The sequence below is a fragment of the Anomaloglossus baeobatrachus genome, chromosome 10, assembly GCF_048569485.1.
Source record: "Anomaloglossus baeobatrachus isolate aAnoBae1 chromosome 10, aAnoBae1.hap1, whole genome shotgun sequence".
Classification (NCBI taxonomy): domain Eukaryota; kingdom Metazoa; phylum Chordata; class Amphibia; order Anura; family Aromobatidae; genus Anomaloglossus; species Anomaloglossus baeobatrachus.
Genome location: NC_134362.1, coordinates 90,720,700 through 90,746,629, shown reverse-complemented (window position 1 = coordinate 90,746,629; position 25,930 = coordinate 90,720,700). Strand labels below are relative to the sequence as shown.

Below are 25,930 nucleotides of genomic sequence, written 5' to 3'. Positions count from 1 at the left end.
GATATGCCACCTTTTCAATTTAATAATGTCAGAAGAATTAAAGTTGATTTTCTTGCATATGGTTTTAGCTTGTGGTGTCTCTTCTCGTGCGTGGTGATGATGGTTGTACTTACATAGTCTATGGATGTGTAGCGAGGTTTTCAATGAAAATGACTGTTTGCTTTCAATGGACATATGGTTGGCATCTCTGAACTGCCTTAATTCTTGAAAGTTTAGCTACAGATCTCAGAATTGGTGAGAGTACCATATGCCGGAGCATTTGATTTCTTTTTCTTTACGAACATGTTCACAATTTCAAGCACATATTAAAATGAAAGCTTGAATTTGTAGTGGGTAAAGTAGCAATCTGCCACCTGACAATACGAGGCGCGGGTTTATTTTTACCTGAGTTTAGCTTGGCAGCTGTTTCCGGTTAATACGTTTTGTAATCTGTTCTTGGACCTGAGATGATGTCAAAGTAACTATAGAGACAGCAGTTCTGTGACGGACAACCCGGCGATGTGCCACATGGAAATCCCAAGGCATAGGAGGTTAGATGATGCTGAGATCACCTTTTTGTTGTGAGGAATTCAGACTAATCCCTATATTCTGCTAGTCACCTTAATAACTGAGTGCATGAGGTGGAGAGAAGTAACACCAAATCGAACATACCTGAAGTTGTAGTTTTAAAGGGAACCTGTCATTAGATTCCTGCTATATGAAAAACATGACTGCATCCAGTGATGCGTTTCTCTGAATTGCTGTGATATTTCAGACATAACATATAGTTTGAAAAGCCAGTCACAAACTATAAGAGACTGGACAAGACTAGTTCAGAGCCCAGTGAACCAAAGAGAGGCATTAAAGTAGGCAGGGGCCCAACAAAGAGGTCACCTTGCTGTTGGGCTCACACAAAACTGGCCATTTTTGTGTCCAAAGTATCTCAATTTGTATACCTTTTTCATAGCAATAATAAATGTCTATATTCCCATATTCATTGTTCCACATATCTTAGCACTACAGAGTGCAACTGTCTCCTTTTTGATAGTTCGGAGCCCAGACAGGTTCTCCCTGCCCTGCTCCAATTTCTTAACACATGTCTCCCGTGATTATTTTGTATGTATACACATGGGAGAGACCTGTCAATCAACTGGAGCTGAGTAAAGATGGAGTCCGCCCCCCGAATTGGTCTGGTCATACACTATAGTCCCCGGTCGACTCTTAAAACTTTTCTTTCTTTGTCGCTCCATTGGGAGACCCAGACAATTGGGTGTATAGCTTCTGCCTCTGGAGGCCACACAAAGTATTACACTTTTAAAAAAGTGTAACCCCTCCCCTCTGCCTATACACCCTCCCGTGGACCACGGGCTCCTCAGTTTTATGCTTTGTGTGGAAAGAGGCACACATCCACTCATAGAAAAAAAAAAAAGAAAAAAAAAAAAAAGATTTCTCATACATAGTATGACGGATGGAAGAAAAGAGGTTCCCTATGGGGTCCCCGGCATGCTCTCTTCTCACCCCACTATGTCGGCGGTGTTGTTAAGGTTGAGGTACCCATGGCGGGTACAAAGGCTGGAGCCACATGCCGTCTCATTCACCATCCCTTATGCGGCTCTGAGAGAAGTGGGAGCCTCACCGGTCATTCACCTGCTGAGACCGTGCTCCATCCGCAGCCCCTGGTGGAACCTGCTGGACCGGAGCGTTTTCATCCCCAGGGACAGGGCCCTGCACCTTGAAGGTACTCTGTGTCCCCATGTGGGGACGGTACGGGGAGAGAGGTCGCCTTTCTCCCCAGTAGCGCCGTCCTTTGTTTTTTCATCGGACTTCCGCGCCGACCGTGCCTGCTTGTCGGGCACGGCCTTAAATTTAGTCCCCGGCTTCATCGCGGCCTAGTCGCGAAAAATCCCGCCCCCGGGCCTGCTTGTCAGGGTTAAGGGCGGGATTACCGACAGAGGGCTGGAGCATCTTTGCATGTCTCCCCTCCCCTCTCATTGACCACTATGGGGCCTCCAGATTCCCGCCCTTTGCCGGCGCCGCCCATGGCTCCACTCCCCCCTTGAGAGCTCCGGCGGCCATGTTTGGCATTCTGCCGGTGTATGCTGCAGCTGCACAGCTCTACAGCTCCGGGGGACCCACGACAGGGAATCTGGAGGACACCAGCGGATGGTAAGCCACACCGGTCACCCGGTGCTGGTTCCCCTAGGGTGCCTATATATATGGTCGCTCTCCTAAGGGACACTTATTGCTTACAGCATGTCGTCCACAAGGAGCAAAGCCCCTAAGGCACAGGTTTTTTTCGCAGCCTGTACCTCTTGTGGGGCTATGTTGCCTGCGGGATCCACCTACCCTCACTGTGATCAATGCTCGACTCCTGCCACGCTTGCTCAGCCGGAGCCTAGGGCACTTGTGGGCCCCTCGGCTCATGTAGATCCCCCTGCTCCCCCTGAGCAGGCTGCAGGGACAGAGTCACCGTCATTGGCCTCTTTCGCTGAGAAACTGTCACTTTCTCAATCCATTGCACAGTCTATGGACAAATGATCATCTAAGCTCCTTGAGGCATTGCAGTCCAGACCGGGCTCTTCACAGGCCCCGGCCCCTGTTGTTTGTCTCCTCCAGGGCCTTCTCGGTCCGCGCCGCAGCGCGCTCCCAGGATAGCCCCTAGGTCCCAGGCGGAGGACTCCTGCCCGGATCGCAGTCCCAGACCGGCTAAGCGGCCTCGCTGGAACTCTTCTCCGGCCTCCTCACGCTGCTCTGGATCTCAGCTTGAGGACTCTCAGGATGACGAGGCGGACGTAGGAGCTCAGGGCTCTGACCCTGACTTCGCCCTCAACCTTGATACCCCTGAGGGGGACGCCTTAGTAAATGATCTTATCTCGTCCATCAACCAGGTGTTGGATCTCTCTCCCCCGCCTCCACCTGTAGAGGAGTCAGCTTCTCAGCAGGAGAAACACCAATTTCGATTCCCCAAACGTACGCGCAATACGTTTTTGATCACTTTAACTTCAGGGACGCTGTCCAGAAGCCCAGAGCGGTCCCGGACAAGCGTTTTGCTAAAAGGCACTCTGACACGCGTTATCCTTTTCCACCTGAAGTCGTTAAGGGCTGGGCACACTCACCCAAGGTGGATCCGCCAGTCTCTAGATTGGCTGCTAGGTCCGTTGTGTCTGTTGCCGATGGCTCATCCCTGAAGGATGCCACTGACAGAGCTCTTGGTGAAGTCTATTTATGAGGCCACGGGCGCATCTTTCGCCCCGGCCTTTGCGGCTGTGTGGGCTCTCCAAGCAATCTCGGCATGTCTGTCTGAGATTAATGCTGTCACGCGGAATTCTGCTCCGCATGTTTCTTCCTTGACCTCTCAGGCATCAGCATTTTCGTCCTACGCCATGAACGCCATCCTGGACTCCGCTAGCCGTACCGCCGTGGCATCCGCTAACTCCGTGGCTGTCCGCAGGGCCATGTGGCTGCGCGAATGGAAAGCAGACTCAGCTTACAAAAGGTTCTTAACTGGTTTGCCTTTTTCTGGCGAACGTTTGTTTGGCGAACGGCTGGATGAGATTATTAAGGAATCCTCGGGAAAGGACTCCTCCTTACCACAGTCCAAACCTAAGAGACCTCAGCAGAGAAAAATCCAATCGAGGTTTCGGTCCTTTCGTCCCTCCGCCAAGCCCCAAGCCTCTTCGTCCAACCGGCCGGAGAAAGGCCAGAGGAACTCCTATGCGTGGCGGTCCAAGTCACGGCCCCAAAAGGCCGCAGGAGGCACTGCCTCCAAGACGGCCTCCTCATGACTCTCGGCCTCACCTACCCACATCCTCGGTCGGTGGCAGGCTCTCCCGCTTTGGCGACGCCTGGTGGCCACACGTTCAAGACCGTTGGGTGAGAGACATTCTGTCTCATGGTTACAGGATAGAGTTCAGCTCTCGTCCTGCGGCTCGTTTCTTCAGAACTTCCCCACCCCCTGCACAGGCCGACGCACTTTTTCAGGCAGTGGACACTCTGAAGATGGAAGGAGTTGTGATTCCCGTTCCCCTTCAGGAACGTGGTCGCGGATTTTACTCCAACTTCTTCGTGGTGCCAAAAAAGGACTGGTCATTCCGTCCCGTTCTGGACCTCAAGCTGCTCAACAGACATGTGAGAACCAGACGGTTTCGGATGGAATCTCTCCGCTCAGTCATCGCTTCGATGTCACAAGGAGACTTCCTAGCATCGATCGACATCAAGGATGCTTATCTCCATGTGCCGATCGCACCCGAACATCAACGTTTCCTGCGGTTCGCCATCGGGGACAAACACCTCCAGTTCGTCGCATTGCCCTTCGACCTGGCGACAGCCCCACGGGTTTTCACCAAAGTCATGGCATCCGTCATGGCGGTCCTGCACTCTCAGGGCCACTCTGTGATCCCCTACTTGGACGATCTCCTAGTCAGGGCCCCTTCTCGGGTGGCGTGTCAACGAAGTCTTACCGTCACTCTGGCGACTCTCCAGCAGTTCGGGTGGATCGTCAATTTCCCGAAATCCAAGTTGACCCCGACCCAATCACTGACTTACCTCGGGATGGAGTTTCATACCCAGCAAGCGTTAGTCAAGCTACCGTGCGACAAACAGCTTTCTCTGCAGGCGGGGGTGCAATCACTTCTTCGGAGTCAGTCACACCCCTTAAGGCGCCTTATGCACTTCCTGGGGAAGATGGTGGCAGCTATGGAGGCAGTGCCGTTCGCGCAATTCCATCTACGGCCACTCCAATGGGAAATTCTTCGCAAATGGGACAAGAGTTCGGCTTCCCTCGACAAGAACATCTCTCTCCCTTGCAACCAAAACATCACTTCAGTGGTGGCTCCTACCCACATCTGTCTCGGGGAAAATCCTTCCTACCCCCAACCTGGGCCGTGGTCACCACGGACGCGAGCCTGTCAGGTTGGGGAGCGGTTTTTCTCCACCACAGGGCTCAAGGAACCTGGACTCCAATAGAATCATCCCTTCAGATCAATATCCTGGAGATAAGGGCAGTATATCTAGCCCTATTGGCTTTCCATCGGTGGCTGGAGGGCAGGCAGATCCGAATCCAGTCGGACAACGCCACTGTCGTCGCCTACATCAACCACCAAGGCGGCACTCGCAGTCGTCAAGCCTTCCAGGAAGTCCGGCGGATTCTGCAGTGGGTGGAAGTCACAGGCTCTACCATCTCCGCAGTTCACATCCCAGGCGTAGAAAACTGGGAAGCAGATTTTCTCAGTCGTCAGGGCATGGACGCGGGGGAATGGTCTCTTCACCCAGACGTGTTTCGAGAGATCTGTCGCCGCTGGGGAACGCCGGACGTCGATCTCATGGCGTCACGACACAACAACAAGGTCCCGGCCTTCATGGCGCGGTCTCAGGATCACAAAGCATTGGCAGCGGATGCTTTGGTCCAGGATTGGTCGCAGTTTCGACTGCCATATGTGTTTCCCCCTCTGGCAATGCTGCCCAGGGTACTACGCAAGATCCGGTCCGACTTCCGTTGCGCCATTCTCGTCGCTCCAGACTGGCTGAGGCGGTCGTGGTACCCGGATCTGTGGCATCTCACGGTGGGTCAACCGTGGGCACTTCCAGACCTCCCAGACTTGCTGTCACAAGGGCCGTTTTTCCATCTGAATTCTGTGGCCCTCAACCTGACTGTGTGGCCATTGATTCCTGGCTCCTAGCGTCTTCAGGGTTATCTCAGGATGTCATTGCCACCATGAGACAAGCCAGGAAGCCAACGTCCGCCAAGATCTATTACAGGTCTTGGCAAATCTTCTTATCCTGGTGCTCTGATAACGGTTTTCCTCCATGGCCGTTTGCCTTACCAACATTCCTTTCATTCCTACAATCTGGAATGGACAAGGGGTTGTCCCTCAGCTCTCTCAAGGGCCAAGTATCGGCGCTCTCCGTGTTTTTTCAAAAGTGTCTAGCTAGGCTTCCGCAGGTCCGCACGTTCCTGCAGGGGGTTTGCCACATGGTCCCACCTTACAAACGTCCGTTGGAACCTTGGGATCTTAACAGGGTCCTGACGGCTCTTCAAAAGCCGCCTTTTGAGCCGCTGCGGGATGTCTCTCTCTCCCTTCTTTCTCAGAAGGTGGCCTTCCTGGTGGCAGTCACATCACTTCGGAGAGTGTCTGAGCTTGCAGCGCTGTCATGCAAAGCTCCCTTCCTGGTTTTCCACCAGGATAAGGTGGTTCTGCGTCCGGTCCCGGAATTTCTCCCTAAGGTGGTATCCCCTTTTCATCTAAATCAGGATATCTCCTTGCCTTCCTTTTGCCCTAATCCAATTCACCAGTGTGAAAAGGATTTGCACTCGTTGGATCTTGTGAGAGCACTCCGGTTCTACGTGTCTCGCACGGCGCCCCTGCGCCGTTCAGACGCGCTCTTTGTCCTTGTCGCTGGCCAGCGTAAGGGCTCTCAGGCCTCCAAGTCAACCTTGGCTCGGTGGATCAAGGAACCGATTCTAGAGGCCTACCGTACTTCTGGGCTTCCGCTCCCTTCAGGGTTGAAAGCCCATTCTACCAGAGCCGTAGGTGCGTCCTGGGCATTGCGGCACCGGGCGACGGCTCAGCAGGTGTGTCAGGCAGCTACGTGGTCTAGTCTGCACACTTTCACGAAGCACTATTAAGTGCATACCTATGCTTCGGCAGACGCCAGTCTAGGTAGGCGAGTCCTCCAGGCGGCGGTTGCCCACCTGTAAGAGGGGGCCGGTTTCGGCTCTTTTTAATGAGGTACTGTTTTACCCACCCAGGGTCTGCTCTTGGACGTCCCAATTGTCTGGGTCTCCCAATGAAGCGACAAAGAAAAAGGGAATTTTTTTTTACTTACCGTAAATTCCTTTTCTTCTAGCTCCTATTGGGAGACCCAGCACCCACCCCTGTGCCCTTTGGGCTGGTTGTTCTTGTGTGTACACATGTTGTTGATGTTGATTTGTTCTTTTGGTTCATGGTCTTCAGTTCTCCGAACATCCTTCGGATTGAATTTACCCTAGACCAATTTATAAGTTCTCTCCTTCCTGCTTTTGCACCAAAACTGAGGAGCACGTGGTCCACGGGAGGGTGTATAGGCAGAGGGGAGGGGTTACACTTTTTTAAAAGTGTAATACTTTGTGTGGCCTCCAGAGGCAGAAGCTATACACCCAATTGTCTGGGTCTCACAATAGGAGCTAGAAGAAAAGGAATTTACGGTAAGTAAACAAAATTCCCTTTTTGAAATGCTGCAGAGTAAACCTTACCCGTCAGGCTCTGATTTATGCTGCCCGTGAATTTAATGACAGATTCCCTTTCACCATTTATCCAACAGTTTTCTGGTCTGTAATTGGGAACATTTTATCACCATATTGTTTTTAGCTCCCAATTTTTGTGCTGCTTCATAATTTAGATCTCTCTTGTAATCTGCACTCTGTGTTTAGGATACAGCGCTACAAATCCCCATCATAGACCTTATCATAAAATATTGTCTCTATTCTGTCACCATTGGGGCAGCTTACTGTATACTACATCAGAAACGGAGCTCAATAATAGAACTTACTCTAGGTGTGGCAGTAACAAACCTATATTCTATTCTCTTATGCCAGTGTAGACCATTAGGAACAATGGCCCTAATTTATCAAGACAGCCATTGCTCAGGCTGGTCTTGACGAGGAGATTCATGTGGAGGCGCATACATCTTCAGGAGCGATGGACGAATGGCGTGTTCCACTGTGTGTTCCTCCAAACAAATAATGGTCCAGTCTTTGCTGGAGTAAGATTTATTGCATAGTGAATGATGCAGCTCATCATGAATTTAACAAGTGGTGGTCACCACCGCCCCAGCTTCACCCACATTGTGGGTGATGGGCAAAATGGGATAAGAAAGTTAGTTGCAGTTTTAGTACAGCCTTGATTTGTACCAAACCTTTGCAACTTTTCACACCTTTTTTGATGAATCTGGACCTATGTATCACAAGATTTCTGCACCAGTGACTACCAAAATATAAAAACCCATGATAGTTCATCCTACGCTGTCAATCGCTGACAATGTACCGTATTTTTCACTTTAGAAGACGCACTTTTGTTCCCCCAAATTTTGGGGGAAAGTAAGGGGTGCGTCTTATAAGCCGAATATACGGGGGGGGGGGGGGGGTGGGGTGTATGTGTGTGTGTGTGCATGTATGTATATAATATATTAACCCCTTAACGACCGCGGGCAGTAAAATTACGTCCTAAATGACATAATCTTACTGCCCGCGGTCCTCCGGCGGCAGCATGCCGCGATCGGCACACATCTCAGCTGATTTTCACAGCTGAGATGTGTGCCTGCTAGGCACGAGCAGAATCGTTATCTGCTCGTGCCGATTAACCCCTTATATGGCGCTGTCAATACATGACAGCGCCATTATAAGCGCGATTGCGGTAAGCATTTACTTACCACCCGAAACCGGAAGTCACGTGACGCGATCACGTGACTCCCGATAGTTGTCATGGTAGCACAGGGTCATGTGATGACTCCTGTACTACACATGACTTGGTTTCACTTTCGCTGTGCCCGGGGCACAGCAAAAGAGAAAGACAGCGTATCTGCTGTTTACAGCCTTGTGGCTGTGATCAGCAGATACTGCAGAGCGATCGGAATGTTGATCGCAATAGCCCCCTAGGGGGACTAGTAAAATAAAAAAAAAAAGTTAAAAAATAAGTTTTAAAAAATTAAAAAAAAACAAAAAAACCTAAAAGTTCAAATCACCCCCCATTCGCCCCATTGAAAATTAAAGGGTTAAAAAAATAAAAAATATACACACATTTGGTATCGCCGCGTTCAGAAACGCCCGATCTATCAAAATATAAAATCAATTAATCTGATCAGTAAACGGCGTAGCGGCAAAAAAATTCCAAACGCCAAAACGACGTTTTTTTGTCGCCACAACTTTTGCGCAAAATGCAATAAGAGGCGATCAAAACGTAGCATCTGCGCAAAAATGGTACCGTTAAAAACGTCAGCTCGAGACGCAAAAAATAAGCCGTCATTGAGCCTAAGATCCCGAAAAATGAGAACGCTACGGGTCACGGAATATGGCGTAAAACGTGCGCCACTTTTTTCGGACAAACTTCCGATTTTTTTTTAACCCCTTATATAAAAGTAAACCTATACATGTTTGGTGTCTACGAACTCGCACTGACCTGAGGCATCACACCCACACATCAGTTTTACCATATAGTGAACACAGTGAATAAAATATCTCAAAAACCATAGTGCTATCGCACTTTTTTTGCTATTTTTCAGCATTTGGAATTTTTTTGCCATTTTCTAGTACACAATATGGTAAAACTGATGGTTTCATTTAAAAGTACAGCTCGTTCCGCAAAAAATGAGCCCTCACATGACCATATTGACTGAAAAATAAAAAAGTTACGTCTCTCAGAAAAAGAATGGCGAAAAAAAAAAACGGAAAGCGAAAAATCGGCCGGTCGTGAAAGGGTTAATGTATGATTTTTGTGTTTTTTATATATATATATATATATATATATATATATATATATATATATATATAATATATATATATATATATATATATATATATATATATATATATATATATATATATATATATATACAGATGTTGTGTGTAGTTACCAAGTGTTTGTGTAGGGCGCTGTACATGTTCTGGGTGTGGCGGGGGGTGAGTGCGGTGTTGTATGTGTGTTGCATTGTTTGTGGAGCGCTGTGTGTCTGTAGCGTTGTGTGGTGTGTGGCGGGGGGAGGTATGTTTTGTGCAATGTGTGTGTTGTGCGGTATGTGCGTATATTTATGTATGCCGCGGTGTTTGTATGTTGGGTGTTTTGTGTGTGTGCGGCGTTGTCTGTGTGTGTGGGTGTCTGTGTAGGGCGGTGTTTGTGGTTCCCAGTGTGTGTGTGTGGTGTGGTGCAGTGCGCGCGTGTGTGTGTGTGTGTGTGTTGGGGGGAGGTGTGCACCTCCCATCGTGCTCCATCCCCCATGCTGCGCACCTCCCATCGTGCTCCATCCCCCATGCTGCGCACCCCCCATCGTGCTCCATCCCCCATGCTGCGCACCCCCCATCGTGCTCCATCCCCCATGCTGCGCATTCCCCATCGTGCTCCATCTCCCATGCTGCGCACTCCCAAAGGTGCTCCATCCGCCATGCTGCGCACTCCCCATCGTGCTCCATCCGCCATGCTGCGCACTCCCCATCGTGCTGCATCCGCCATGCTGCGCACTCCCAAACGTGCTCCATCCGCCATGCTGCGCACCCCCCATCGTGCTCCATCCCCCATGCTGTACCAGCATCAGCCTCTCTGCCCGCAGCATCAGCCTCTCTGCCCGCAGCATCAGCCTCTCTGCCCGCAGCGTCAGCCTCTCTGCCCGCAGCGTCAGGCTCTCTGCCCGCAGCGTCAGGCTCTCTGCCCGCAGCGTCAGGCTCTCTGCCCGCAGCGTCAGGCTCTCTGCCCGCAGCGTCAGGCTCTCTGCCCGCAGCGTCAGGCTCTCTGCCCGCAGCGTCAGGCTCTCTGCCCGCAGCGTCAGGCTCTCTGCCCGCAGCGTCAGGCTCTCTGCCCGCAGCGTCAGGCTCTCTGCCCGCAGCGTCAGGCTCTCTGCCCGCAGCGTCAGCCCCTTTTCTGTCCCCAGCATCAGCCTCCCCCAGGATCAGCCTAGCCTCCCCCAGCCTCAACCTCCCTTCTCTCAGCCTCCTCCAGCATGCAGTGCTCCTCTGCCGACACTCACAGATCCGATCGCATACACTCACACACACACACACACACACACACACACACACACACACACCCGATCGCATACACTCACACACACCCGATCGCATACACTCACAAAATTACGTTTTTTGGTCGCCGCAAAATGCAATAACAGGCGATCAAAACGTAGCATCTGCGCAAAAAATGGTACTGTTAAAAACGTCAGGTCGAGACGCAAAAAATAAGCACTCACTGAGTCTCAGATCCCGAAAAATGAGACACTACGGGTTTTGGAAAATGGCGCAAAACGTGCGCCACTTTTTTTGGACAAGCTTGTGAATTTTTTTTAACCTTTTCAATACAAGTAAACCTATACATGTTTGGTGTCTACAAACTCGCACTGACCTCAGGCATCACATAGATATATCAGTTTTACCATATAGTGAACACAGTGAATAAAATGTCCCAAAAACTATTGTACGATCACACTTTTTTTTTGCAATTTTTCCGCACTTGGAATTTTTTTGCCGTTTTCCAATACACTATATGCTAAAACGTATGGTTTCATTTAGAAGTACAACTCGTCCCGCAAAAAACAAGCCCTCATATGGGAAGATTGATAAAAAAAATAAAAAAGTTACGGTTCTCGGAAGAAGGGGAGCAAAAAACAATAACGGAAAGTGCCCGGGGGCTGAAGGGGTTAATATATGCCTTTTCCTACGTGAAAAAGAAAAGTGGGAGAGCAGTTTTGTTTTAAGGGAAGAAGTTAAAAAAAAATGTATATATGAAACCAATTGTAGAAAATGTTCTCACCTGGTGAAGTTATGCTGTGGATACGTCACTCCCTCCCATCAGTGGCCCGTTACATGGTTGAGGTGCCGATGGGTAGTTGTGACAGCCGGGGGTCTGCTGATTACCCCCATACCTTTCATTACGATCCTCCTGTGAACGCCGCCAATTCATAAGAAGACAGCATTTAGTGCTGTACAGCACAAGCGATCAGATGATCACAGCTTCAAGTCCCTTAAATAAACTGGTAAATACCATAAAAAGTAAAGTTTTTTGTTCTTAAAAAATAAATAAAAATCTGAATAATTAGAGGTTCAAATCGCCCCTCTTTTGCTCCATTGAAAATAAAACAATAATACAAATACACATTTTGGTATCTCTGCGTTCAGAAATGTCTGATCTATGAAACTATAAAATAAATTAATCCGATCTGTTAACGCTGTGAGGGCAAAAAAAATTGCAAGAAATAAGTTTAGGTTACTGCAACATTGCACTAAAATGCAGTGAGGCACTCAGAACATAGTATTTACCTTACCCCAAAATTATACCACTAAAAACTTCCAATCAGAATGCAAAAAAGGAAGTCGTAACTCAGCCCCAGATCCCAAAAAATTAAAATGTTACAGGTCTCTAAAAATTGCGACAAAAGCAAAACATTTTCTCATAAATTTCCAATTTTGTTTTCACCAAATACCAAATCTTTATAGGTTTTTATTTTTTTTATTTATTTATTTATTATCAGTTCACTCGTATTGTCCTGGAAAATCATACTGCCAGGTCAGTTTAACCATATAGCGAACGTGGGAAATCAAAAACCTCAAAACCATTGTGGAATTGCTCCTTTTTTATTTTTCTTTTGCAATTTTACCGCACTGTAATTTTTTTTTTCCCCCCATTTTCCAGTGCACCAGCATGTCACTCAAAAGACGACAAGCCCTCGTACAGCTATATTGGCAAAAAAATACCATACATATATTGTGTGTGTGTGTGTGTGTGTGTGTGTGTATGTATTTATATAATATTAATATATATAAATATATATATATATATATATATATATATATATATATATATATATATATATATATATATACATATATATATATATATATATGTGTATATATATATATATATATATATATATATGTATATATATATATATGTATACCTCTACCTCTATCTCTACCTCTACCCTCTATCCTCTATCTCTACCCTCTATCCTCTACCTCTATCTCTACCCTCTATCCTCTACCTCTATCTCTACCCTCTATCCTCTACCTCTACCCTCTCCTCTATCTCTACCCTCTATCCTCTACCTCTATCTCTACCCTCTATCCTCTACCTCTATCTCTACCCTCTATCCTCTACCTCTATCTCTACCCTCTATCCTCTATCCTCTACCTCTATCTCTACCCTCTATCCTCTACCTCTATCCTCTACCTCTACCCTCTATCCTCTATCTCTACCCTCTATCCTCTATCTCTACCCTCTATCCTCTATCCTCTACCCTCTATCTCTACCCTCTATCCTCTACCTCTATCTCTACCCTCTATCCTCTACCTCTATCTCTACCCTCTATCCTCTATCTCTACCCTCTACCTCTATCCTCTACCTCTATCCTCTACCTCTATCCTCTACCCTCTATCTCTACCCTCTATCCTCTACCTCTATCTCTACCCTCTATCCTCTACCTCCCTCTACCCTCTATCCTCTACCTCTATCTCTACCCTCTATCCTCTACCTCTATCTCTACCCTCTATCCTCTATCCTCTACCTCTCTCTACCCTCTATCCTCTACCTCTCTCTACCCTCTATCCTCTATCCTCTACCTCTATCTCTACCCTCTATCCTCTATCTCTACCCTCTACCCTCTATCCTCTACCCTCTATCCTCTACCCTCTATCCTCTACCCTCTATCCTTTACCCTCTATCCTCTACCCTCTATCCTCTACCCTCTATCCTCTACCTCTACCCTCTACCCTCTATCCTCTACCTCTACCCTCTATCCTCTACCTCTACCCTCTACCCTCTATCCTCTATCCTCTACCTCTCTCTACCCTCTATCCTCTATCCTCTACCCTCTATCCTCTACCCTCTATCCTCTACCCTCTATCCTCTACCCTCTATCCTCTACCTCTATCCTCTACCTCTATCTCTACCCTCTATCCTCTATCCTCTACCCTCTATCCTCTACCCTCTATCCTCTACCTCTACCCTCTATCCTCTACCTCTATCTCTACCCTCTACCCTCTATCCTCTACCTCTATCCTCTATCCTCTACCTCTATCTCTACCCTCTATCCTCTATCCTGCGACTTTGTAGCGATCCCGGCCAGGTTGGGATCGCTGAAAGTCTGTGTGTAAAGGGGCCTTTAGAGCTGTTGAGTGGCTATTGAATGGGACTAATTACTCGGATATGCAAAAAAAGTTTTTTCTTGAGCTACTTGCTTTAACTTTGAGAATTATTTTTTATTTCAGGACACCTATACACAGCGCTGTGGCTCAGTGATGGGCTCGAATGTCGCACCTCCTTACGCGTATATGGCGTGGTTTATAAAGGAATTTATTTATTCAAGTGGTTTTTTTTCAAGCGAACTGTGTTTTTTGGCGCAGATTCCTGGATGATATTTTTTGTATTTTGAGGTGTGACATTCGAGCCCTGGAGATTTTTATTAATGAGATTAACTCTATCTGGTCTGAACTGAAGTTTACAATGAACTGTCATTTGGACAGAATTAATTTTTTGGATACAATTGTCATTAAGGGTGACGACCATAATCTATACACTGACCTATATAGAAAGCCGACTGATAAAAATAATCTCCTGCTTTTTTCTAATAATCATCCCCCTCATCTGAAAAAAATCATTGCCACACTCACAGTATCAAAGGGTGCAGAGAATAGTCACTGATCCAAAGGTGCTTGAGCAAAGAGTAGATGAAATGTCCATAAAGTTTTCACAGAGGGGTTACCCCTCAAGGTTACTGAATGAGCAGAAAGACAGACAATCCACACAGAGGGATAAAGAGCAGAGGCTAGTTTTTTCAAACCCATATCACCCATGGTCTGTATTCATCCATAAAGTCTTGAGGAAACATTGGAATGTTTTATCTAACTCCTACCCCAATATTAAAGATTTTCACAGACCTCCCCTTATGTCTCATCGTAGGTCCCTGAATATTAGGGATAAAGTAGTGAGAGCGGACCTGGGCAGTGAAAGTAAACTAGTTCAGAGATTTCTTTCTAAACCTGTGACAGGCACATTCCAGTGTCTGAACTGTGTCCACTGCTCAGGTGTGATTAAGGGATCCACATTTCAGCATCCTCGTACAGGGGAATCGTTTAGAATAAATGGATATTATACTTGTGATAGTAGTTTTGTGGTGTATATGTTGAAATGCCCTTGTGGTTTAATTTATGTAGGTGAAACCACTCAAAAATTAAAAGAGAGACTATCTAATCACAAGTATACAATAAGGCAAAAAAATCTAACTTTACCTGTATCCCAGCATTTTGCTGAATTTAGGCATAATGTCTCCCAACTACGTTTCCAGATCTTGGAGCAGGTCCAGCTGCCCAGACGAGGGGGGGATCGCACCACAATGCTGCCCAGACGAGGGGGGAATCGCACCACAATGCAGCCCAGACGAGGGGGGGATCGCATCACAATGCTGAAGAGGAGAGCGACCTATTGGATATTCAGGCTGCAATCTCTGCAGTCGCTTGGTCTGAATAGAGACTATGACATTAGTGGTTTCTTGTAATGAATGACTCGCTGATTAAATTCTCTGTGTATTTTTCTGTGATTATAAATGTAACCCCATGGGCGTGGCCTGGCTATGGAGGAGTGAGGACACACTTCATCTCGGCTCCCTAACCTGCCCTGGATAACAGCCGACTATACAGCACCCCAGGTCCCTGGCCCTGGAATATGAGCCACAGAAAGAGAGGGAAATTGGTCAGGCATCGGTCCTCTGAGGCTCAGACAGCTAGCCGTGGCATACAACGTTTTTTCCCCAGGGCCTCAGAAGCTTCCTCCAGACAAGCTCCACCAAATATGGCTGCCAGCCTTCACAGCCACGAGGCAGCATACAGCCTAGGTGAGGCTCCACAGACCCGCAGCAGGTCCACTGATTTCCACCTGCGGTCCCACAGCGCGGGAATTTCCACCAGGGGATCAGCTCGGTCGGGAGACACAGTAGGAGGTTCAGGTATACCCCAGTCTCTGCCCTCCTTGGACACCCAGCACCGGAATGCAGCCCTTGGAGAAGGTATAAACCTGTCAGCTCCAGTGATCCTCCTTGCCCGTCCTCCCCCTTGCAGTGAGGATGAGATCAGTACTCCAGGAGGGGGCCTCAGAGATCCACAGCCCCAGCAGACATGTAACAGCTCCCTGGGGAGCCTTGATAATGGACCGGACATTGCACAGCCTCGGGACAAACAGCAAACGCCAGCTCCTGCTACTGTTCCCCTCCTCCACCTCTCTCCTGGCCCTTTACTGTGTACTTCTATCCAGGCTCAAAGCAGTTTAGCAGCGTCTAACCCACTTATCCTGGACTCAGAAGCACAAGGTACCAGTGGGGGATGGGAGGGTGAGAGTCTTGGGGAAATGATCCTGATAAATAGCCCTGCTGTGCCCCCTCCCCCTCCAGTGCAGAGTCTCGGGCATCAGCAGCAGGGGGCAACCACTTACACCAGGCCTGCAGCCCTAGCAACCACAGCAAGCTGTACTGATGCTGATAATTCATGTGCCTCACCTGTCTTGACTTCCCAGGGGATGGAAGTCCTGTCCGAATTAAAAGACCTCCGAGCCCGCATCAATACCATCCCCTCTAGGGAAGACATGGACATGATTGTAGCAAGGCTTGAAAAAGCGTACCGCGCAGAACTCTCTACTTTACACGCCAATGTGCAGAAAATTGATAGCCAGGTCCAGTCTAAAGCCAATAAAATACAATCCATCCAGAGCGACGTTTTCTCTCACCAGCAAAGTCTAGATGCGCACGCTCAGCAAATACACTATCTCACAGAAGCATTAGATGATGCCGAGAATCGAGTCCGCCGCAATAACCTCAGAATCCGAGGCCTTCCTGAGGAGGTAGACTCCAGAGATCTCCCACGGGTTCTACAACGAGTGTTTAACAAAATTCTGGATGCTCCCCCTGCTAATGAGATAGAGCTGGATAGGGCTCACAGAGCTTTGGGGCCCAGATCGTCTGACCCTAACCGTCCCCGGGACGTCATTTGCAGGATCCATCACTACGTGCAAAAAGAGACCATCCAGCAAAAGCTCAGAGACGGCTCCTCAGCTCTCTTCCAAAAGGTCAAGCTCCAGATCCTGCCGGACCTATCCCGCCTCACCCTTCAGAGGAGACGAGCCCTAAGACCACTTCTGGATCTGCTTAGGGCACACAACCTCACTTACAGCTGGGGATTCCCTTTCCGCCTGCAGGTACGACATGACGGCCAAATGCATATTCTTCGTTCCCCTTGGGACATTGATTCCTTCACAGCGGCCCTCCGCATCCCGCGGATTGAGATCATGGACTGGCCGGGCATCCCTCTGGAGCCCGAGGGAGGCCCGCCGCGACATCGTTCCAGAGACCACCGTCAATGAGAGAGATGAACTTTCGTGAAAAGAATCCCTGCTTCTCGGTTCCGTATAAATCTGGTTGTTTTCCTGAGTTATAGGGGGGGGGTTCTATCTCAGGGACTTTTCATTTTACAGTTTTGCTAATTGAGGTTGTGGCGTTCTACATTTGCCTGATTTTCACTGATGTTGATTAACTTTTTCTTTTAGGCTGTATGCTCTGCTGGTGTGTGGAGACTCTTAAGCAGTATGAGCCCGGGGAGTCCACCTTGAGGTCCCCCTGGACCATAAACTTGGGGACCCAGATTCGAATCTTGACAAGATGTCTTTCTCCTGATTCTCCCTTTCTCTATGCTTTCTCGCTCAATTCTGCTTCTGGGCCATGGCTAGTGGGCTTTCAGTTCTGTATTGAACACCTTAATCCGGGGCAGCAAGGGGGGCCCCTCTCCCCTTGGTAGAAAGCCTAGCCCCCCCCACAGGGGTCCAACGTCTTTAGGACGTTTAACTTCTTTAACCCAGCTAGTGGACTGAGCCCATTAGTCCACATCTTTTTAGTGTTCTACTCTATCTCTACCTCCTCGATCCTCCTCTCATTTAACCTCTAATCCTTCCTTCTTTCCCTTTGTTTGTTTCCTGCTCTCTCTTCCTCCTTTGAATCCAATCTCCCTCCCTTTCCTCTCTCATCCCTCTTTTCTCTCTCCCACCCTCCTTGCCTCCCCCGTCCCTAGACTAAATACCTCATATCGTGGAGCAATGGCGCAGATTAATGTTGCCTCTTACAACACCAGGGGTCTCAACTCGCCTCGGAAGAGATCGCAAATTTTATTTGAAATGCACAAAAAACGGATCCACATACTTATGTTGCAGGAGACTCACTTCAAGGAAGGCCATCTCCCTGCACTGAAGGACAGGAACTACACCTCCTGGTTCCACAGCCCCAACCCGGCTTCCAGGTCTGGGGGGTCTCTATTACCCTTCACAGGTCTTTGACCCACACGATTGTGGATTCTTTGGCCGACCCCGGAGGTAGGTTTCTTTTTCTGAAATTATGCATTGGCTCCACCGTATATACAATTGCCAACTGGTATCTCCCCAACAGGGATCCCTCTCGGGCCTGCGCCTCTATTCTGTCCCGTCTGGCTGAATTTTCTGAGGGCGTGTTAGTAGCTGGTGGAGACTTTAACCTCACACTGGACCCAGACATAGACACCTCGTCAGGGCGTCATTTTATACCACGCAGAAAACTTAAGGCCCTTAAACGTGACATTCAAAATATGCAGTTGGTGGATGTATGGCGTGCCCCTATACCCCACCACAAAAGATTACTCCTACTACTCCCCAGCCCATTCATCATATAGCCGCCTCGACATGATCCTCCTGAGCCAACATGTCCTGACGTGGCAGGTTGGAGCGTCTATTGGGAACCTTTCTCTCTCCGATCACGCCCCGGTCTTTGCTCACTTCACTCCTCTAAATAGCTCACAGCGCCCATGGACTTGGCGCCTCAATGAAAATTTGCTTAATGATCAATTGTGCTGTAGTGAAATACGGAGCCACATATCTGAATTCTTGGAAAATCATGCCAGCGACCCGACTCCTCTTCCGACACAATGGGAGGCGCTAAAGTGTGTAGTTCGAGATTTATTAATTAAACATGGCTCTAGATTGAAGGAGAGGTCTTCCCTTATCACAGAGCTCCTACAGCAAATTGCCTCTTTGGAAGCCGCACACAAGCAATCCCTTTCCGCCACGGTTTATGCGGACCTCACAAAGGCTAGGGAGGGGCTGAGGGACCTTCTCGATCAAAGGTACAGGAGACAAAGGGCCAAGTTAAGTCGATATTTATATGAGCATTCTGACAAGTGTGGGAGAGCCTTGGCTCATTTTCTGCACCCCAGAAATGCTATTGGCCATGTTCCAAAAATCCAGACCGGGGGGGGGGGCTTCGACCCAAGATCCCATCCAAATTGCAAACCTGTTCCGTTCGTTCTATGATGACCTCTATAATTTGAAGGGGCAGTTTAGAGATATGCCGCCACAATCTTTCCAGCGTAAAGTTAACGAATATGTGCAGCAAACTGCACTTCCTCGGATCTCTGAAAGGGATGCGGTAGCCTTGGAAGAGGACTTTTCCACAGAAGAGATCCTCGCCATAATTAAAGCCTCCCCGAATGGTAAGAGTCCGGGTCCGGACGGATTTACCTCCAAATTTTATAAGATATTTGGTGACCAAATTGTCCCTTTCCTCACGAGGGTTTTTGGCTCTGTATCTGGAGACTCCCCCTTTGTCGCCCAGTCCCTAGAAGCACATATTAGTGTTCTACCCAAATCGGGGAAGGATCATTCTTCTGTCTCTAAATACAGACCCATCTCCCTCATCAATGCTGACATCAAATTTTTTGCCAAGGCTCTCGCCAATAGACTGGCTCCACTTCTTCCCGGTATTATTCACACTGTTCAGGTTGGCTTTGTATTGGGTCGTGAGGCCAGGGACAATACCAACAAAACCCTTATTCTTATGGCGCGGGCTGAGGCCAGAGGTCTCCCTACGTGCCTTCTCTCCATTGATGCAGAGAAGGCCTTTGATAGTCAGCTGGGAGTTTGTGATGTCCTCTCTGCGGCAGGTAGGACTGGGAGACAAATTCATTGAAAGGGTCTCTTCCCTTTATAGGAATCCCTCTGCCAGGGTCAAAGTCAATGGGTTTCTCTCATCACCAATTGCAATACATAATGGTACACGTCAGGGGTGCCCCCTTTCCCCCCTACTTTATGTCCTGGTTATGGAACACCTTGCCGTGGCCATCAGAAACAATTCCAGTATCCACGGGATAGGGGTAGGGGGTGGGGAATGCAAGGCAGCTCTTTACGCAGATGATCTACTTCTGTTCATTTCACAGCCTCGCCTTTCCTTCCCCTCACTTATTCAAGAGTTTGAAAAATTCAGTCACCTCAGCAACTTTAAGGTCAATTACTCCAAATCCGAGGCATTAAACATATCTCTCCCTGATGCTGAGGTGGATCATATCAAGAAAAATTTCCCCTTCAAGTGGCAGGACTCCGCCATTACTTACTTAGGGATAACAGTCCCCATGGATCTCTCAAAACTATATCAGCTTAACTACCTTCCCCTTCTCAACAGAACAAGAAAGGATCTTACCTCATACAATAGTAAAAGACTATCCTGGTTTGGACGAATAAATGTTATCAAAATGGACATTTTGCCTCGCTTTTTGTACTTGTTCCAGACGGTCCCCTTAGTTTCTCCTGCGGCCTTTTTCTCCAGCCTGCAGTCAGTTATCACGCGCTTCGTGTGGGGAGGTAAGCGCCCGAGGATAGGCTTTACTACCCTTTGCAGACTTAAAAGCCAGGGGGGGGGCTGGATTGCCCAACCTTAAACTCTATCATAAAGCGGCTCTACTGATGCGATTACTAGATTGGCAATATCATGGGGCCACAAAGCAGTGGGTAAGCCTAGAAGAAATGGACCACGAGATTCCCTTGCGTTACCTCCCTTGGATTAGCTCGGGCTCCAGGGGCCAGCCTCTCTCTGAGGCTGATCTCTTGAGGGTGACATTGAGGACGTGGGATTTAGAAACCAAAATTGGTCGTCTGTCCAGGGGGCGCGGTCCCCTCTCCCCTATCTTTTCAAACCCAGATTTTGCCCCGGCAGTTGGGGCCGATGTTTTCCTGTGCCGGAGGAGGAGCGGGGACGAGCGCTTCTTTCACATACTCCAGGGATCCCCATTACCCACATACGACTTGCTCTCTGCCTCGGGAGGGGCCATACCCTGGTTTGAATACTTCCAGATCAGGTCTTTCTTGACCGGATCAGGCCGGGAGGCACTTTATGCTGCCTCCTCGTTTGAAAAGCTCTTTCTTTTAGAAGAGGCTCCGGGACATACCCTGTCCCTTATCTATAACCTTTTGATCCAGAAGGGGGATGTGGATGAGCACAAATTTGTGAGGGGATGGAGTAGAGACTTGGGCGTGACTATCCGGGTTGAGGAATGGAGGACTGCTTTTCTTTTCACTCACAAATTTTCTAGGGCTTGTTCGGTCCAGGAAAAGGGTTATAAAATTCTCACCCGCTGATACCGCTGCCCTCATGCCCTACACGCAATCTTCCCTTCAGTGTCAGACAGATGTTGGCGGTGTAATCACGAGAGGGGGGATATGTTGCATATATGGTGGAGCTGTAGCCTCATTAAGCCTTTTTGGAGTGGCGTCTTCTCGGCATACAATAGCATTAGTGGGGAGGCCCTCTCTGGTTCTCCGCAAATCGCTCTCTTATCTATCCTACCGGGATCTGTGAAATCTCAGAAAATGGGACTATTGCGGTTTTGCCTAGCGGCTACCCGAGCCGTGATCCCCAGACACTGGAGGTCAACCCGTGCCCCCGCCTTGGATGAGTGGCTTGAGGAGATGGCTTCCCTTTACAGAATGGAGAGTCTCACTGCTGAAATTCAGGACGCTACTGAAAAATTTATTAAGATCTGGAGTCCCTGGGTCATGTTTTTGGATTCTCCGGACTTCAGGTCCCTCTTTGGGGCGAGTTGAGACTCTACCTAGATTTTTCCTGCTAGTTATCCCGGCCCTTTCTTGCCCTTCCCCATGATCCTTTTCCCCGTCATCATTCACTGTCTACTTCCCTCTTTCTTTCTCTCTTTATTTCTTTTCCTTCGACTGACCATTATGTGCCTCTATGGTATGAATGGTAAATCTTTGCTGTTTATGGTATAGTTTATGGATTTTATACTTTTATAATGGTTCAAGACAGAATGATATAAATGTTCTTAAATGTTCTTTATTGTAACAAACTGTATATGGCTGCAACCATGCAAAGCCTTTCATGTTTCATTGCATTCTTGTTTTTTTTTTGTTTTGTCTCTATTTGGGGGTTTGCCTTGGTCTGCAGCCCTGCTTATTGTAACCAACCTTAATTTTTCAATAAAAAAGAGATTAAACATAAATGTAACCCCATCATGTAATTTTGTAAACAAATGCTTTTGGAAGCTTATTTGTTTGGTTGCTATAATATAACCTGTTTCTCTAGTTTAAATTTCATGATGCTATGTGAATCCTTAAGAATAAAAATTATAAAAAATTAGAATAGTAAAAAAAAGGCAAAACCAAATTTTTTGCAATAATTTATATGAACAAGAGTTTATTTTTGATGGTTCACATTAATTATTATTGATGTTTCCCCCTTTTTTCCTCATATGCTCTGCATTTATAAAAGTATCTTTTTTTTTTTTTTTTTTTTTTTTTCTTGGGGTTTTTTTTTTTTTTTGTTAACTTGAATTGGATCTTGGGATTTGAGTTGTTAATTGATTGATTATGCATATGAGTAGGGAGTTTACTCCTACCAGATCCATGAACCTTTATTATTTAGGGTACCGTCACACTTTAGCAACGCAGCAGCGATCCCACCAGCGATCTGACCTGGTCAGGATCGCTGCTGCGACGCTCCATGGTCGCTGGTGAGCTGTCAAACAGGCAGATGTCACCAGCGACCAGTGACCAGCCAGCAGCGACGTGCAAGCGACGCTGCGCTTGCAGGGAGCCGGCGTCTGGAAGCTGCGGACACTGGTAACTAAGGTAAACATCGGGTATGGTTACCCGATGTTTACCTTAGTTACCAGCGCACACTGCTTAGCTTAGCGTGTGCAGGGAGCAGGAGCCGGCACTGACAGCGCGAGAGCTGCGGAGGCTGGTAACGAAGGTAAATATCGGGTAACCACCTTGGTTACCCAATGTTTACCTTGGTTACAGCTTACCGCAGGCTGTCAGACGCCGGCTCCTGCTCCCTGCACATTCAGGATTTTTGCTCTCTCGCTGTCACACACAGCGATGTGTGCTTATCAGCGGGAGAGCAACAATAAAAAAACGAACCAGGGCTGTGTGTAACGAGCAGCGATCTCACAGCAGGGGCCAGATCGCTGCTCAGTGTCACACACAGAGAGATCGCTAATGAGGTCACTGCTGCGTCACAAAAACCGTGACTCAGCAGCGATCTCAGTAGCGATCTCGCTGTCTGTGAAGTACCCCTTAGGGTACCTTCACACTTTAGCGATGCAGCAGTGATCCGACCAGCGATCTGACCTGCTCAGGATCGCTGCTGCATCGCTACATGGTCGCTGATGAGCTGTCAAACAGGCAGATCTCACCAGTAACCAGCCCCCAGCCAGCAGCGACGTGCAAGCGACGCTGCACTTGCACGGAGCCGGCGTCTGGAAGCTGCGGACACTGGTAACTAAGGTAAACATCGGGTATGGTTACCCGATTATTTACCTTAGTTACCAGCGCACACCGCTTAGCTTAGCGTGTGCAGGGAGCAGGAGCCGGCACTGGCAGCGTGAGAGCTGCGGAGGCTGGTAACGAAGGTAAATATCGGGTAATCACCTTGGTTACCCGATGTTTACCTTGGTTACAGCTTACCCCAGGCTGTCAGACGCCAGCTCCTGCTCCCTTCACATTCAGGATTGTTGCTCTCTCGCTGTCACACACAGCGATGTGTGCTTATCAGCGGGAGAGCAACAATAAAAAAAACGAACCAGCACTTTGTGTAACGAGCAGCGATCTCACAGCAGGGGCCAGATCGCTGCTCAGTGTCGCACACAACGAGATCGCTAATGAGGTAACAACAAACGTGACTCAGCAGCGATCTCGCTGTGTGTGAAGTACCCCTTAGAGTGTGAATTGTGATGCAGTAATCATCTTTTGTTTGAGAAAGGCTTTCGCCGAAACGCGTTATAATATTTGATGCCTGTACATGGAATTGTACAATAAAAAGAATCTACATTCATAAAGAAGAGTGCCGGTCTTTTTCTTCAATTTTGATTGTGGATGCCTTCTATAGACCTGAGCACCGTTCATCCCTGAGTGCCGCCCTGGAAATAAATAAATATAAATATAATTTAATATATATATATATATATATATATAATATATATATATATATATATAATATATATATAATATATATATAATATATATATATATATACCGTATTTTTCGCTTTATAAGACGCACTTTTCCTCCCCAAATTTTGGGAGGAAAATGGGGGGTGCGTCTTATAAAGCGGTAGCGGAAGGGGGGGGGGGGGGTCCTGTCTGAGGCGATCGGGCGGGTGCCTGTGGCTGCATGCAAGCGCCCGGGTACCTGTACTTGCATGCAGCGGCAGCCGGGTACCCGTGGATGTCTACGGGCGGCAGCGGGTGCTGTGTGGGGTCGGCAGCCAGGTACCTGTGCTTGCATGCGGTGGCAGACGGGTACCCATGGCTGTGTGCGGGCGGCAGCCGGGTGCTGTGTGCGAGCGGCAGTCGGGTGCCCGTGCAGGTACTCGGCTGCCGCCCTCACACAGTCACCCATCTGCCGCCCGCACACAGCCATGGGTACCCGGCTGCCACCGCACGCAAGCACAGGTACCCGGCGGCTTGTACGCAGAGTGGGCGGCCAGCCTGCTGGCTGCCACTCTGTGCATGCGGGGCGGGCGGCTGTGCAGCTTACCAGTTGTCCGCGGTCCCACTTTCAAATGATGGCGCCGGTGGAGCTCTTGGATGAGAGCTCCATCTGCGCACGCGCTGCTCCGGGAGTCAGCGCGTGCGCAGATGGAGCCCTTGGATGAGAGCTCCATCTGCGCATGCGTCGCTCCGGGCGCCATTACTTGAATCGGGACCGCGGACACACTCCACCACTGAGCCGTCGCCGCCGCTCCCACTACTGAGCCGCCGCCGCCGCTGCCACCACTGAACCGGGACCGCGGACACACGCCACCACTGAGCAGTCCCTGCCACCACTGAGCAGTCGCCGCCGCTGCCACCACTGAACCGGGACCGCGGACACTCACTGCACCGGCCTGCTGCACGGCTCACACGCCACGGCTGCTGCCGCCACCACGGACCCCACGGATCCTGCCACCGCGGACGCCACCGCGCCTGCAACCACGGCACCTGCAACCACAGACCCCGCTGCCACTGACCTGCCGCGCCTGCCAGCACAACCTGTGCCTCCTGTGACCCCGCTTCACCACCACTGCTGCCCCCCTCCGGTAAGAGAACACCGGAGTATAAGACGGACCCCATTTTTCTTTTTTTTACCTTTTTTATGTCTAAGTTTGGGGTGCGTCTTATATTCCGGTGCATCTTAGAAAGCGAAAAATACGGTGTGCATATATATGTGTGTATATATATATATATATATATATATATATATATAATATAATATTATACTTACCGATCCTGCGACACTGTCTCCGGCCGCATCTGCTTCCGGGTCCGATCATTAACTTTCGGTGGTATTCTCTGCACTGCTGTCACTTCGGCTTTTTTGGCTGTGTTCGCGGTGACGTCAGGGTTCACCCGAGTCCATGACTTAGCCATGGACTCAATTGAACTTTGTCTGTTACGGTCAGCCTGCTTCTCACTCTGTAGAGATGCTTGTCTGTACAGAGCGATGAAGCAGAGCGGACATTGTTCTCCCTGTAGACTACATCGGACTAAGGATTTATTTTTATAATAAAAATAAAGTATCTACATTTTTTTTCTAATTTTTTTTTTTTTTTTTTACTGTTTACTAGAAATTAATGATGGCCATGGCTAATTTGGCATAACACCATGAATTTCGGGCTTAGTACCAGCTGATAATACAAAGCTGGCCCTAACCCCTTTATTACCCAGTGTGCTACTGTCATCAGGGAGAGTAATGTCAGCTCTGCTCCATTGCTCTGTACAGAAAAGCGTCTCTGCAGAGCGACAAGCAGGCTGACAGTGACAATCAAAGTTCAAACGAGTCCCTGGCTAAGCCAAGGACTCGGGTGAACCCTCATGTCACCGCGAACGCGGCTAAAAAAGCCGAAGACTGCTGAGTGACGAGCAGTGCAGTGAATAGTGCCAGAA

The 25,930-nt window shown here is 48.6% G+C and overlaps 1 protein-coding gene across 1 annotated transcript in view; it reads left to right on the top strand.

Annotated features, from left to right (window-relative positions):
• KIF18A (kinesin family member 18A) overlaps positions 1–25,930 on the top strand; it is a 222,103-nt gene that overhangs the window by 118,946 nt on the left and 77,227 nt on the right. Inside the window, exons 11-12 of the mRNA XM_075325411.1 lie at positions 14,613–14,862; positions 16,218–16,895. Of these exons, the coding sequence (XP_075181526.1) occupies positions 14,613–14,862; positions 16,218–16,895 (928 nt within the window). The remainder of the gene's footprint in view (positions 1–14,612; positions 14,863–16,217; positions 16,896–25,930) is intronic.